The sequence below is a fragment of the Cetorhinus maximus genome, chromosome 5, assembly GCF_964194155.1.
Source record: "Cetorhinus maximus chromosome 5, sCetMax3.hap1.1, whole genome shotgun sequence".
Lineage (NCBI taxonomy): Eukaryota > Metazoa > Chordata > Chondrichthyes > Lamniformes > Cetorhinidae > Cetorhinus > Cetorhinus maximus.
Window position 1 is genome coordinate 163,373,496 of NC_135883.1, and position 15,486 is coordinate 163,388,981.

General features: G+C 48.1%; 1 protein-coding gene across 1 annotated transcript in view; it reads right to left on the minus strand.

The window, feature by feature from the left end:
* Positions 1-13,441, minus strand: part of LOC144681057 (inositol-trisphosphate 3-kinase B-like) — a 145,799-nt gene extending 132,358 nt beyond the window's left edge. The window contains exon 1 of the mRNA XM_078542752.1: positions 11,567-13,441. Coding sequence (XP_078398878.1) covers positions 11,567-12,475 — 909 coding nt within the window. The 5' untranslated portion in view covers positions 12,476-13,441. The remainder of the gene's footprint in view (positions 1-11,566) is intronic.
* Positions 13,442-15,486: the final 2,045 nt, after the last annotated feature.

The window sequence follows — 15,486 nt, forward strand, 5'->3', positions numbered from 1 at the left end:
TGCTAGGAAGGAACAGTCACAGTCTGAGGCGGGAAGTGAGATGCGGTGAGAGTCTGGGAGGTGAAGGTTTTCTTCGGTCGGGGGCTGGGGTGATGGAAGGGGACAAGACAGGGTGGCTCGGACAACGTGAGGGGCAGGATCAGGGTGGGCATGGGGACAGTAACGGGTGTCGGCTCTGAGGGGAGGGAAGGCATGTGGGGGTGGATGGTTATAGGGTCCAGGGTAATGCAGGGAGGCTCAAGGGAGACAGAGGGGAGAGGAATGGGGATATTGGGTGGGTCTATGGTGATGGAGGGAGGTGGGTGGGTGACAGGAGGAGGGTAGAAGGTGCTGGAGCGAGTTTGAAAGATGACGTGCAGCATTTTTCCAAACTGGTCTTGAGCATGCGGTTAGTCAGCCAATGAGATCCCTCGAGGTGGGAGGAGGGTCTTTTTTGCGAGGGTGGAGGTCAAGGTCAGCACATGTGGCCGACTAAAGGGACACCCTAATAATTATGAGGCAACTGGATGTCAAAGATGCTCAGTTGTGTTTTCCTCTCTATGGTGAAGGCCGCATTGTAGCAGGTTTGTTCCTGACTCATGGGTCTCTTAACATTGAGACCCCAGGGAGGTGTGGAGCTGCTGTTCATCCTGTGCCATTTGCCATTAGCTGCAGTCAGAGGCGGGGATGAAGGGAGGAGGATGTCTCCAAAGGGCACGGCTGGTGGAGGGCAGCCAACTCGCGACTCCAAACCTCTATCTTCCTGCGTGAATGGTCATGGCTGAGAAGGGATCATGTGGTTAGTCTTTCTATGCTGCTCAGGCAATGGCCTCTCTACAGAGTTTTGAGGGTGGTGGAGACAAACGGGAAAGTGTCTGCATGAGGGCTCTTGCACATGGCTCTCATCATCCTAGTCAAAGAGTAATGTCTCCGTACGCATTCATGTACGAATGGGAAGAAAACCCATCTCTGGTCCTCCAGTATGTCCTTTACCTGGAAGGAGTGGGGTGGGATGCCATGTCTAGACAGAGGCCAGGTGAAGGGCTCAGCACTTGCCTGCTGGCTTTGAGATAGAGGGAAACCTGTAAAGGAACAGACTCACGAAGTGTATCACTACAATTTGTTCACACATACACTGAGGCGTTGATGATGCAGGCTGCGGGTAACCCTGCCTTGGTAATGGCTCTCACCCAGAGGAGGAGATGGAGACCTAGTCGCAGGTTGGCACATGGCCAGGAGGAGCAAGGGCCTGAGCAACAAGAGGCAGCGGGGCCTCTAGAAGCTCGAGGCTGGTGAACAGGGTTCACTGCAACAGTGAGCATTGGCCCGACCTTGGGTGTATCGCCGGCAGTGCTGTTGCCTAGAGATGAGCGACTGGCAATGCCGGAGGTGCCCTCGTATGTCTCCGGGATGTGGTTGCTCACAGCTGCCAGCTTCTCCAGTATGAGCTGTGGCCGTAAGGACTCTGGAAGAGTGATGTGGAGCTCCAGGCCTGCATTGAATGTCTGTCCGGGTGCCGTTTAAATATGGCGCCAGGACCTTCGACCCCATGAGGTAACGGTGGGGCGGGTGACTTCCTGCCTGGCCCCCTCCACCAAAATTAGCCCAGATCCTCACAGCCGCATAATTAATGAGCTCAAAGACGGAAGATCACGCATGTTCACCCATCCACCACCCAGCGGGAATCACATTGACTTTCCCGCCTCCCACTGGACTTAGTCTCCAGATTGGAAAATTCCGCCCCAAGAATTGAATACACAAATACAGGCTGATGCTCCAGTGCAGTACTGAGGAGGTGCTGCTTTTCAGGTGAGGTATTAAACCTGTGGAAGATCCTGTGGCATTACTTTGAAGAAGAGAAGCGGAGTCATCCCTGGTTTTAATCTCTCACACCAGCCTCTGAAAATAGATGATCTGCTTATTATCACAGCGCTGCTTGTGGGGGCTTCTGTTTCTTACATTGGTGCTCTCTATAAATGCAAGTCTTTCTTCGAGTGAAGAAATTTCTCCTCATCTCAGTTCTAAATGGCCTTATCTTGAGAGGGCAACCCTTTGTTCATATTGTCCAGCCAGGGGAAACATTTTCTCAGCATCTATATCCGTCAAGCCCCTTAAATTCAATATGTTTCAATGAGATCACCTCTCATTCTTCTAAACCCCAGGGAATATTGGCCTAATCTTTTTTTAATATTCATTCATGGGATGTGGGCATTGCTGCCTAGGCCAGCATTTATTACCCATCCCTAATTGCCCTAGTTCAGAGGACATTTAAGAGTCAACCACATTGCTGTGGGTCTGGAGTCACATGTAGGCCAGACCAGGTAAGGACAGCAGATTTCCTTCCCTAAAGGGCATTAGTGAACCAGATGGGGTTTTACGACAATCGGCAATGGTTTCATGGTCAGCATCAGACTTTTAATTCCAGATTTTTATTGAATTCAAATTCCACCATCTGCCATGGGGGGATTTGAACCTGCGTCCCCAGAGCATTATCCCGGGTCTCTGGATTACCAGTCCAGTGACAATACCACTACGCCACTGCCTCCCCTAACTTTTCTTCATAGGACAACTTTTTCATTCCAGGAACCAGTATAGTGAACCTTTGTTGCACTCCTTCTAGGGTAAGTATATCCTTTCTCAGGGAAGGAGACCCAAAACTGCACACAGTAGTCCCAGTGTGTCCTCACCATGCCCCTGTATAACTGCAGTAGGACTTCATACTCTGAATCTCTTTGTACTAAAGATACAATAAGCTCACACAACCAGCAATGTGATAAGGACCAGTGATGCAGAGTTGGGTCTTACACAGGGAGTGTAGGCAGTGAGGGTTCATAAAGACACTGGCCCCTTCTCCCAGTTGTATAGGAAACCTGAAAGCGTAGACAACACTGGTTGCTGCAGGTTATGCAAATTATTATCAAGCTGGAATAATTATAGCCCGAGATAAAAACCAAGCTTTAAACTGTGGGTTATCTCTCTAGCTGCTTTCTGTGCTGCTGATATGACAGGCTGGCTTATACTCATCCTAGCGCACCCTGACGTATCTATTAATTTCGCATCTTGACAATTGAAAAGTGGCTTAAAAATAAATTATTTTCCAACCAGTCCAAAAGGCTCTGGGCTTCAACATAAAAATAGCTGACAAAAAGCAACAGAGGAGGAGAGATAAAGAGGGGCCTGCGTCAAGGCCAGCACTGACACATCACACAGAACATCAACACGACTGACTGTTATTGGAGGGAAAAAAGTCTGGTCTTGCCACTGTGGGACAGCAACTCACAGTCTGACAGTGGGAGGGTCAGGCCAGCTTCAACAAAGACAAAGTTTACTGGTGTAAACTCCACACTCATACACACACACACACATATACACAAACTCATATGCACACATATACATACACACACACATACATACACACACACATATACACATATACACATACACATGCGCACACATACACACACTCACATGCACATGCATACTACATACACACACTGATACACACACACGTGTACACATACACACACACATACATAGATACACACACACTCATACACACACATACACACAGACAGACGCACACACTCATACACATGTGCACACACTCATACACACATATACACCACACTCAAACACAGACTCATACACATACTCATGCACACAGTTATACACACACATATATGCACTCCTATACACACACACATATACACACACTCAAACAGACACACATATACACACACACACAAGCACACACATACTCATACGCATATACACACACACCCAAACACACACACACTTACATACACACACACCCATACACTCATATACACACACATACATAAACTCCACATTCATACACACGCTCATACACAAACTTCACACATACACACACACACTGTTAAGCACACATTCACGCAATCATACACACACACTCACATATACTCATATACACATAGATAAACTCCACACTCATACACACGTGCATACACAAACTTCACACTCATACGCACATACATATTCACATACACTGTTAAACACACAATACTCACATACACTCACACACCCTCCTACGCACACACTTGCACGTACATACGAACACATGTAACCAGTCCTTTGGCTGGGGGGTGTGCTGCGGGTGGAGTGCAGGGGTGGTGGGCAGTTCAGACACTGGCCCTCCTGGCCTATATGACCATGTGGTGTACTCGCCTGTCAAGATTTTACAGGAGACAGGAGGAAGGTGCTGAGAATGGATCCAGTCAGTTAATGCACTGGCTGCAATGAGTTACTAACAGAGATAATGATCTCCTGTCACAATCTGACTGAAGCTTGCAGTTTTTCCACTCACTCTTCCTCTCTCTCTATTTCCCTTCATTTCTTTCACTCTCTTTATCTGCATTTCTCTCTTTCTCACACTCTTCCTCTCTCCACCCCTCTTCTCTCAATTTTACTCACTTTTTCTGCTTCTCTTTCTCACTCTCTTCCTCTCTCCTGCTCTTCCTTTCTCTCTCTCTCACTACACTTTGCTGCCTCACTCTTTCTTTATCTCCCTCTCTATTCCATCCTCACTCTTTCTCTTTCTTTTGCTCACTGTTTTTCTCTCTCTGTGTCTATTTTTGTTTATTCCTCTCTTTCTCTCAATCTCTCTCTCTTTTTATCTTCCTTCCATCTCCCCTTCTCTCTTCCTCTCTCTCTCTCAGCCTGTCAATCCTTTGCTGATACCCACTCATTTCTGATATCATCCCTGTAAATCTTTTCTGCACCATCTCCAGGACCTCTATATCCTTTTTATACTATGGTGACCAGAAATGCAAGCAGAACGCCAAGTGTGGTCTGACAAGCTTCAGTACAGGTTTAAGACACTCCTTAAAACCTAACTCTTTGACCAATCTTTTGGTCACCTGTCCTAACATTGGTTTATGTCGCTGAGTGTCCAATTTTATTCAATAATCTATAGTGAAGCACCATGGGATATTTTACTCTGTTAAAAGCAACATATAAATGCAGATCAGTATTAAAACATCCCAAAGGTCAGTATTACAACATCATTCAGGTCAGTATTACAATATCCTACAGGCCTGTATTAAAACATCCCACAGGTCATCATTACAATATCCCACAAGTCAGTATTACAATCCCCCACAGGTCATTATTACAATACCCCAGAGGTCAGTATTACAATATCCCACAGGTCATCATTACAATATCCCACAGGTCAGTATTATAATATCCCACAGGTCAGCATTACAATTTCCCACAGGTCAGCATTACAATACCCCACAGATCAGTATTACAATCCCCCACAGGTCATTATTACAATATCCCAGAGGTCAGTATTACAATATCCCACAGGTCATCATTACAATATCCCACAGGTCAGTATTATAATATCCCACAGGTCAGCATTACAATTTCCCACATGCCAGCATTACAATACCCCACAGATCAATATTACAATCCCCCACAGGTCATTATTACAATACCCCAGAGGTCAGTATTACAATATCCCACATGTCAGCACTACAGTATTCCACAGTTGAGTATTACTATATCCCACAGATTAGTGTTACAATATCCCACAGGTGAATATTACAATACCCCAGAGGTCAGTATTACAATATCACACAGGTCAGTGTTATAATATCCCACATGTCACCATTACAATATCCTAATGTCAGTATTACAATATCCCAATGTCAGTATTACAATATCTCACATGTCAGCATTTCAATATCCCACATGCCAGTATTACAATATCCCAATGTCAGTATTACAATATCCCGCAGGTGAGTATTACAGGTATAGATGCAGAGGGGAGGCAAACCTCCAGGGTCTCCCACTGGGACCCCATACCGACTCTCATCATTCCACATTATAACATTATGTAAGACTAGATTGTATTGGAAAAATGGGAGTGAGCACCCAAGGCTGTGGTTCAACTATGATCTAAGATAGTGAGATAATAAGCTGTGGGTTAAAACTTGGAGCAGTTTTGTACCAACAATTTGTATTTATACAACACCATTAACTTAATAAACTGTCCCAAAGCACTTCACAGGAGCACTGTCCAACAAAATTGACACCAAACCACATAAGATGTTGGGCCAAGAGAGGTAAGTTTGAAGGAAAGCCTTAAAGAAGTGAGAGCAGTAAAGAGATAGGGAGGCACATGGAGGGAATTCCATGACTTAAGGCTTAGGCAGCGGAAGGTGCAGCCACTGGAGCAAAGGAATTTGGGGATGATCCAGAATTGGAGGGACGCAGATATCCCTGAGTGTTGTGGGGCGGAGGAGATTACAGAGATAGGAAGGAGTGCGGCCAGAGAGGGATTTGAAAACAAGGATGAAAATTTTAAAATTAAGGCATAGCTTAACCGGGAGCCAATGCAGGTGAGTGAGCAACAATGGGGGATAGGCAAATGGGACTTTGTGCGAATAAAGACACAGGCAGCAAAGGTTTGGAAGAGTTCAAGTTTACAGAGGGCAGAATGGGGGAGGCCAACCAGGATTGTGTTGGAATAGTCGAAGGCACAAATGAAGGGTGTTAAGGTCACCTTTCCATTCGAAATGGAAGAGCCGAACAGTAGATACAAACTGCTTAATGCTGTGGAATGTGCAGTTGACTACTCTGCCAGCACCAGTCTCTGGAGTTTGTGCTTTGAAAGGTGCTGATTAAACGTAAAGTACGGCTGAAAGGTCTGACAGGCCAAGAGCTCAGAGATCAGTAGCTGGGCTCCTGCGGCACTGAAGCTAACCATGGAAACAACCCACAGGCCGGTGTGATCTAGGCCGCTTCTAAAACCTCCCCTCTCCATTCACTGCAGAAACGGCCATGGGTATCTTTACACGTGGTGCAGTTGGTGCTTGTGGAAAATAATAGGGAGTGAACAGTTGGAAACCTTTGATAGGTGTCCTCTACCTCACCTCTAACCTCTAACCTCTCTGTCCATCTGCAAGCAGTCTTGTCTCTGTTCCTGTTCTGTGATGCTATTGGTCTCATTGCTCTGCTGACCCCTCACCTCTGCTTCAGCCCTGCTCTGAATATATCATTCAGCTCACTCTCTGTCTCCCTGCCCGCCTAAGCTTCTTTATCCTGTTGAATTCATTGCGCCATCGTCCACTCCAACACAATCTTTCCAAGCTTCAAGCCCATGTGAAACTCTTGACCCACCTTCCCTCCTGGATTGTACTGAATTTACAGCACAGATACAGGCCATTCGGCCCAGCTGGTCTCTATCAGTGTTGATGTTCCGCACAGGCCTCTATCCTCCCACGCCAATTCATCTCACCCCATCAACATAACCTTCTATTCAATTTTCGGTCATGTGTTTTCCAGCCCCCCTGAAATATATCTCTGCTATTCACCTCGACCTTCCTCGTGATCTCAAGTTCCACGTTCTGACTGCTGTCTACATAAAGAAGTTATTCCTGAATTCCTTACATTCTGCAGGCTTTTCAAAATTGGGTGTTATCTAACTGGTTCCTCCCTGCCTTCACACATCATTTCTTAAGGCTTCTAGAGTTTTCTCCTATTCTTTTTGGCCTTGCTGGTGCCCCAGATTACTGACCATGTCTATCCTTTTTATCATTCACAGGATGTGGGCATCACAACAACAATTTATACTGCATGAGAAGAGAGTGCAACACTGCTACCAATCAGAGTCCACTTGCCAACCAATCAGCACTCTCTTCACATACAATATAAATTGTTGTTATCCCCCATATTGCTATTCTTGCAAAGTGTCCTGTGTGCAATGCGAAAAGATTCAACATGTCTCTTTTCTCAGCAATACTCAAGTTCTGTGTTACCAAACAACTATTTGTACGCCTTCAAATTTATCTCAGGTTTTCAGTCTTCTAATGTTTTGTCCCTGCGGTTCTGGGTCATTATTTTTGTCTGATTAAGCTCCTTTCAAGCACCTTGAGACATTTTACCATGTTGAAAGTGCAATATAAATGAAAATTGTTGTTATTTTATTTTATAAGCATTTAATACAGGCTGTTGCTCTTCCCCTATCCTGGCCTCCACTCTGACACTCTCTCTCCAGGCCCCACTCTCACTCTCTCTCTCTTCTGGCTCTCACTCTCACACTTCCTCGCTCCAGGTACAAGTTTCACTCTCCTTTTCCCCTTTCATAGGCTCTCCCTCCAGGCTCCTACTCTCATGTTCCCTCTCTCCAGGTCCCAGTCTCACATTCTCTCTCTCCAAGTCCCACTCTCACTTTCTCTCTCTCTCTCCAGGCCCCACTCTCACACTCTCTCTCCAATTCTCACACTTTCTCTCTCTCTCTCCAGGCCCCACTCTCACACTCCTCTCTCCAATTCTCACACTTTCTCTCTCTCTCTCTCTTCAGGGCCCAGTCTCACATGTGGTCCCTCTCTCTAGAGTTTCACACACCCTAGGCCCCACTCACATTCCCCTGAGGCCCCGTTCTCACACTCCCTCCCTCAGGCTCCCTCTTTCCAAGTCCCACTCTTGAAGGCCCCACTCTCTCTCTCTCTCTCTCTCCAGGCCCCACCATCACTCTCTCGCTCTCTCCAGGCCCCACTATCTCTCTTCCTCTCTCTCTCTCTTTCCAGGTTCCATTCTCACACCGTCGCTCCAGGCCACGCTCTCTCTTTCTAGTTCCCACTCCCTCTTCTGTCACTGAAGTTGAGATCCCTCTTTGGGCGACTGTATAGAGCCTAGAATTAACCTCAGTCGCCCCTAAACTAGAGAGGGGTGTAAACAATCCAGGGATCCCACTCTTGGCCCCGGGCGCGGACCAAAAGTTATCCTGGGGCACGATGCCTCTGCAGTCAAATAGCCTACCGGCAATCAGTGTCAAGGGCTGGAATTGATGTGAATGGAAATTTCAATGACTTGCAGCCCCACTGCAGGCAGCGGGGAGCGGGGTGGGGGGGGGGTGGAATTCCGGCCAAAGACAGGACAGGAGGAATGCACATTGCAACCAAAAGCTGGTGAGTGCCTTGAGGAGAGGGAATGTAAACATTGTGAGGGCTATCTTCAGCTGGTCTAAAGCCACAGAGGGTTAATGGCAGTGGACTGGAATGTGAATCCAATTTCCTCAGACTGTGCTGACGGGAATTCCTCTCAGTCTGCTTCTCCTGCCCAGTAATGTCATTAGCACTCTCTGTTTAAAACAAATCTTCCCTTGAAATAGACACAACAGAAACTATGGCAGGATGTTGCAAAGAATTCCAGTGCTTTGCGTTTATTTTATATTGATGTGTGTATATATATAGAAGAGTTATAACCCTTTGAGTCTGGTTTTATAAAACAGCAACATCTAGAAACTGGGAGCTGCCCAGGCTTTTAATGCCTCTCTGAGACAAACAGACTGAGGTTCCACACTCAGTCTCTTACGCTGAACATTAGTTATTCTCCAGCGTGGGGGCAGCTATGGCTGCAGGGCCCCCCAGGTCTTAGCGAGTGGGGTGGGGTGTAGGGGGGCAGGAGTCCCCCCCATCCCCAATAGCTGGAGTACATTCAGCCCATCGTTTCCGTGTCGGCCCTTTGAATGAACTATCCAACTGCTCTCTTTTCCCTGGCTGCCCTCTCCATGTAACCCTGCAATCGTTTTCCTTTCCGGTGTTTATCCAATTCTCTTTTGAAGGTTAATATTAAATCAGGCAATGCATTCCAGATCAGAATGTTAATTATTTTACCCTCTATTGCCAATTACTTTAAATCTGTGTCCTCTGGTTATCTGCCCCACCTCCCCCAGCACTGGAAACTGTTTCTCCTTATTTACTCTAACAGAACATTTCATGATCTTGAACACCTCTTTGAAATCTCCTGTTAACCTTCTCTGCTCTAAGGAGACTATATACTGTATCAGTAATTTCACCCCAGTGCTGAGACTGGCAACCATATTAAACAGCCTTTGACAAATGCAGCCCAGAGTGTGGTTGCTGTTGGTATCTCCCGATATCCGCCTGCAATGACTCTCTCCCACACGGTTACCTCTGGTGTCCCCCAAGCATCTATCCTTGCCCACCACCCACCCTCCCCTATTGCTCATCCATATGCTGCTCCAGATGCATGGGAACACAACCACCAGCTCACATGTCCCCCTCCAAACCAGCAATGCCCACAGGCCATGAAAGAATTTTTAAAAAGAGGTTGGAAAGCAAGTTGCGAGGAGTACACAAAGAGTCTGCAAAGGAGCATAGGTAAGTTAAATGAGTGGGCAAAAAATCTGGCAGATGGAATATAATGTGGGGAAATGAGAGGTTTCCCATTTTGGCAGGAAGAACAAGAAAGCAGAATATTATTTAAATAGAGAGAGTTTGTAGAATGCTGCAGTCCAGAGGGATCTGGGTGTCCTTGTACATGAATCACAAAAAGTTAGCATGCAGGTCCAGCAAGTGGTTAGGAAGGCAAACGGAATCTTGGCCTTTATTGCGAGGGGAATGGAATATAAAAGTAGAGATGTCTTGCTACAACCGTACAGGATATTGGTGAGACCGCACTTAGGATATTGTATATTGTTTTGGTCTCTTTACCTAAGGAGGGATATACTTGAAATGAAAGCAGTTCAGAGAAGGTTCACTAGGCTGATTCCTGGGATGAAGGGGTTGTCCTGCGAGGAAGGGTTGAGCAGGTTGGGTTTATACTCAATTGGAGTTTAGAAGAAGAGGTGATCTTATTCAAACATAAGATTCTGAGGAGGCTTGACGGGGTGGATGCTGAGAGGGTGTTTCCACTAGTGGGGGATCCAGAGGATACAGTTTAAAAATAAGGGGTCTCTCATTTAAAATGGAGATGAGGGGAAATTTCTTCTCTCAGTGGATCACTAGCCTTTGGAATTCTCTTCCGTTGGAGACTGGGTCATTGAATATATTCAAGTTTGAGTTAGACAGATTTTTGATCTCCTGGAAGTCAAGGGTTATGGGGGGACAGGCAGGAAAGTGGAGTTAAGGCCACAATCAGATCAGCCATGGTCTGATTCATGATCAAGTTAAGAAACATCTTGAATTTAATTTCCTCATCTTTGTTTTTGAGTCCCTTGCAGTTCCCTATCTCTGTAACCTCCCCCAGTTCCACAACCCTCTGAGATACCTGCGCCCCTCTAATCCTGGACTGGGAGAGGTCTGGAGGGTTATGGACTAGGTGCAGGTCAATGGGACTAGCGGAATAATATTTCGGCACAGACTAGAAGGGCCGAATGGCCTGTTTTCTGTGCTGTCGTGTTCTATGGTTCTATGGTTCTATGGACTCTCGAGCATCCCCTATTTTAATTTCCTCTACTGGTGGCCATGCCTTCAGTTGTCTAAATCCCAGGCTCTGGAATTCCCTCACTAAGCCTCTCCGCCTCTCTATCAAGCTTCCCTTTGATACGACACTGCTTAAAACCTACCTCTTTGACCAGGCTTTTGGACATCTAACCTTATAGGTCCTTAGGTGGCGCGATGTCATACTTTGTTTTATAAAGCTCCTGTGAAGTGCCTTGGGATATTTACTATGTTAAAGGTGCTATATAAATGCAAGTTGTTGTTGTTGTTGTTGTTGTTGCTGCTTCCCTCCCTTAACCATTAGCAGAGTGAGTGAGCGCTAGCGAGAGTGAGAGAGGATGGTTTGTACTCACCACTCTGGGTCTGGGCTGATGGTCCAGGGTCTGTAGGAAGGGCGAGCTGGCCTCAGCTCCTCTGTCAGGGTCGCTGGAGATATCGTCCTCTGATTCATCCCAGGAGGAGGAGAAGCCGGCAGAGGAGGCCGATGAGGAGGAGAGCTTCCGCATGAACAGCCGGGGCCCGTTTGGGTTGCCATCGTCGGTGGTGTCTTCGCAGCTGTCCTGCCCGTGTTCTGTCACGATGACATGAGGGATCTCCACGCCGCTGCTGCCGCTGATGGGGCCGGCAGGATGCGGCAGTGGGTCAGGGAGGCCAGGCCAGACTGGAGAAGCGGTCCTGAGGCCAACCGGCCCGGCTCCTGTGTCCTGATCCCCAGCAGCGCAATGCTGGGTTAACCTGCGGCAAAGCCACTCCTCCTGGCTTGGAAGGGGACTGCTGTTGACCAGGAGGCCCCGCAGTGCCAGCGGCGCCCTTTCCCGGCGCTCCTGCTCTGTCCGGCTGGCCCCTGCGCCCTCCATCCCTGGACAGGCGGCCTCCTCGCCCGCCTGGGAGCACTCTCGCTCTCCACTCCCGCTCCTCCGCCTCCGCGATTGCCGCTCGGCTCTGGGGGCGCCGGGGAGCGCGGTCCTCTGGCCCGGCGGCGGCTTGTGCCTGAATCCCCCGGCGACCCTGGGATCTCCGGCCACCACCAGCTGAGGGGGCCCTCCCCCCAGGGGTCCGCTTCCCGCTCGCAGGTCCTCGCTGGACCAGGCCTGCTGGAGCCCGCACGCGCCGCCCACGCCCGCGCCTGCCGCCAGGCGCACGTGGCAGCGGGAAACCTGCCTCTCGGGCACCTTCAGTGCCGGCCTGCCAGCCCGGGGAGGGCAGTCGGCCTTGGCGTCGTTACTCATTGTGCCCAGGCTGCTCAAGGTGCAAGTAGCCATAGCATCTGCAGCTGGCGGTGGGGGAGGGACAGGGCCTGCTGGGGGCAGTAGGCGGAGACTGGCATCCAGCCTTTCGCTCACTGGCACCTTTTCACCACCCCCCCCTCCCCCTTTCCTTGCGCCACCTGCCGAAGCTACGGAATCTGTCCGGGCATTCCAACAGCCGCCAAATCCGCCGGATTTATTCAAAACATTATCCTGTCTGGGTCCGGGGTGAGTGAGACAGAGAGAGAGAGACGGATACGGGAGTCAAATCAACTCCGACGGCGCTGGTGGGAACGCGGGTTTGCTAGGAGGTCCCCTCGGCGTTCCCTAAAAGGTGGCACGGAGTCTTCGCAAATCCGAGTGGCAGCTGGGAAGATTCGGGATGCCCGGAGCTGGGAGAGTCATTCTCCTCCTCCTCCGTCACTCTCTTCGCCACATTCAACGGATGCCAGGATGTTCAGTGATGCCAACTTATTGCAGCAGCCAACTCCATGCCAGCCAACTGTGTGTGTGTGTGTGTGTGTAGTGGGGTGGGTGGTAAACTGGCTTTAAAAGTCTCAGTCCAACTCCAAACACACGCTCACGCCCACTTTAAGGGGGCTGCCCTCCTGGTCAAGTTCAGAGTCCAGTGGAAATCTTTTGCAGCCACCAATCCGGATCCAACACTCGGTGCACGGTGTGTGTGTGGACCCAACAAGACCCAGATGTTGTATCAGCTGATCCCCTCTTCCAAGTAACCAGGGAAATTCTCGCAGTGCAAAATCCAGGCGATCGGAAATGTAGAGTACGCCGAACCTTCCTCCAGACTGAGAAAAGCAGCAGCAAACTGCACAACCTGCCTCCAGGGAGAGAGGGGGCTGCAATGTAAAAACCCTCCCACACGCTCTGCTTGTCTCCCCTAGAAAGGAAAGCGGCGAAGGTCCCGTTGAGTTGCAGCTCCAGTGTGTGTGAGTTGGTCTGTGCTCCTCTCCACTCTGCTCTGTGTGCCTGCCGATCTCTGCTGAGTTGCGATATTTTCCGATCTCTCTCTCTCTCTCTCTCCCTCCCCGGTGACTGGTTGGTTAGCAGCTCCAGTGTGTGTGTCTGTCTGACTGTGGCTGGCTGTTCGAGCAGGAAGGAAATGAGTGAGTGTCGGTTCTGAAGAGAGACTCAGTCCTGTTTTGACACACACACACACACACACACACTGAGCAGAGACTCAAACAATGTGAAACTTGAGAAAGTTACACCAACAGCACACTTGTAAAACTCATAAACTATTAAAAGTACACACACACACATTACAATTACATCATTTTACACAGAAGTTGTGCAACTCCCGGAGTGGGTGTGAAATAACTGGTAAGTTTTGTTTAGGAGAGGGAAACAGTTTATTTCTCTTTTTTTTCACAAACAGGGTTTCATTCACACATGCTCTCTGTTTGGGTTGGACTAGATAATCAGGTTGGCCAGTCCCCCTCCTCCCTATACAGCAGGACCAAACCACTGAACCTGATGGCAATCCTTGCTACTGGCAGGTCTCAGGTCACAAGGCAGTGCTGGGAGCTTTGTGAAGGATGCTGCCTGTGGCCTCACTATGGAAGCTATGGCTCAATAGGAACACTTTCCTCTCTGAGCCACAACTCGTGGGCTCCGTAACCCCAGAGCGGGCACTTGACCACCAAATCTTCAAACTGACACTTGCACTTGTACCAAAGTGAAGCTCTTGGCGTGGGATTGGCCAGGATATCATGGAGAGCTCCCCTGTACCCCTTCCAATAGGAGCCATACAATTGCTTACACCGCCTGAGAGGGTAGGCAGGGACCTCGGTCTAACGTCTCACCAGAAAGACAGCACATCCAACAGTGCAGCACTCATAGAGTCATTGAGTTATACAGCACAGAAACAGGCCCTTCAGCCCATCGTGTCCATGCCGGCCATCAAGCCCCTATCTATTCTAATCCCATTTTCCAGCACTTGGCCCATAGCCCTGTATGCTTTGGCATTTCAAGTGCTCATCTAAATACTTCTAAAATGTTGTGAGGGTTCCTGCCTCTACCACTACCTCAGTGCTTCCCCGGAGTGTCAGCCTAGATGTTGTGCTCCAGTCTCGAATGGTTACAGCACATTCAGCCCGTCAAATGTATACCAGCTCCAATTAGGGTCCAAAAAGGAGATTTACAGATGGAGGCAGGGGCATAGCTGAGGTATTAAATGAATATTTTGCATCTGTGACAATGGCCATTATGTCAGAGGCACTGGCCATAATTTCCCAGTCTTCCTTAGGCTGGTGGTGCCAGGGGACTGCAAATATTACACCTTTGTTCAAACAGGGGTGTAAAGATAAACCCAGCACCTACAGGACTGTCAGTTTAACTTCGGTGGTTGGGAAACTTCTAGAAACAATAATTTGGGACAAAATTAATAGTCACTTGGGCAAATGCAGGTTAATTAAGGAAAGTTGGCAAGGATTTTGTAAGGGAAAATTGTGTTTAACTAACTTTATGGAGTTTTTTGAAGAGGTAACAGAGGGTTGATGAGGGCAATGCTGTTGATGTGGTGCACATGGACTTTCAAAAGGCATTTGATACAGTGCTCGTGAGCAAAGTTATTGCTCATGGAATAAAAGGGACAGTAGCAACGCGGATACAAAATTGGCTGAGTGACAGGAAACATAAAATATAAAATATAACATTGAATATAACAGTAGGGAGGTTATGCTTCAATTGTACAGGGCATTGGTGAGACCACACCTGGAGCATTGTGTACAGTACTGGTCTCCTTATTTAAGGGAGGATGTAAATGTGTTGAAAGCAGTTCAAAGAAGGTTTGCGAGACTAATACCAGAAATGGGCGGGTTGACTTATGAGGAAAGGTCGGACAGGTTAGGCTTTTATCCACTGGAGTTTAGAAGAGTAAGAGGTGACTTGAGTGAAACATATAAGATCCTGAGGGTAAAAGCAAAATACTGCGGATGCTGGAAATCTGAAACAAAAACAGAAAATGCTGGAAAAGCAAGTCTGACAGCATCTGTGGAGAGTGAAAC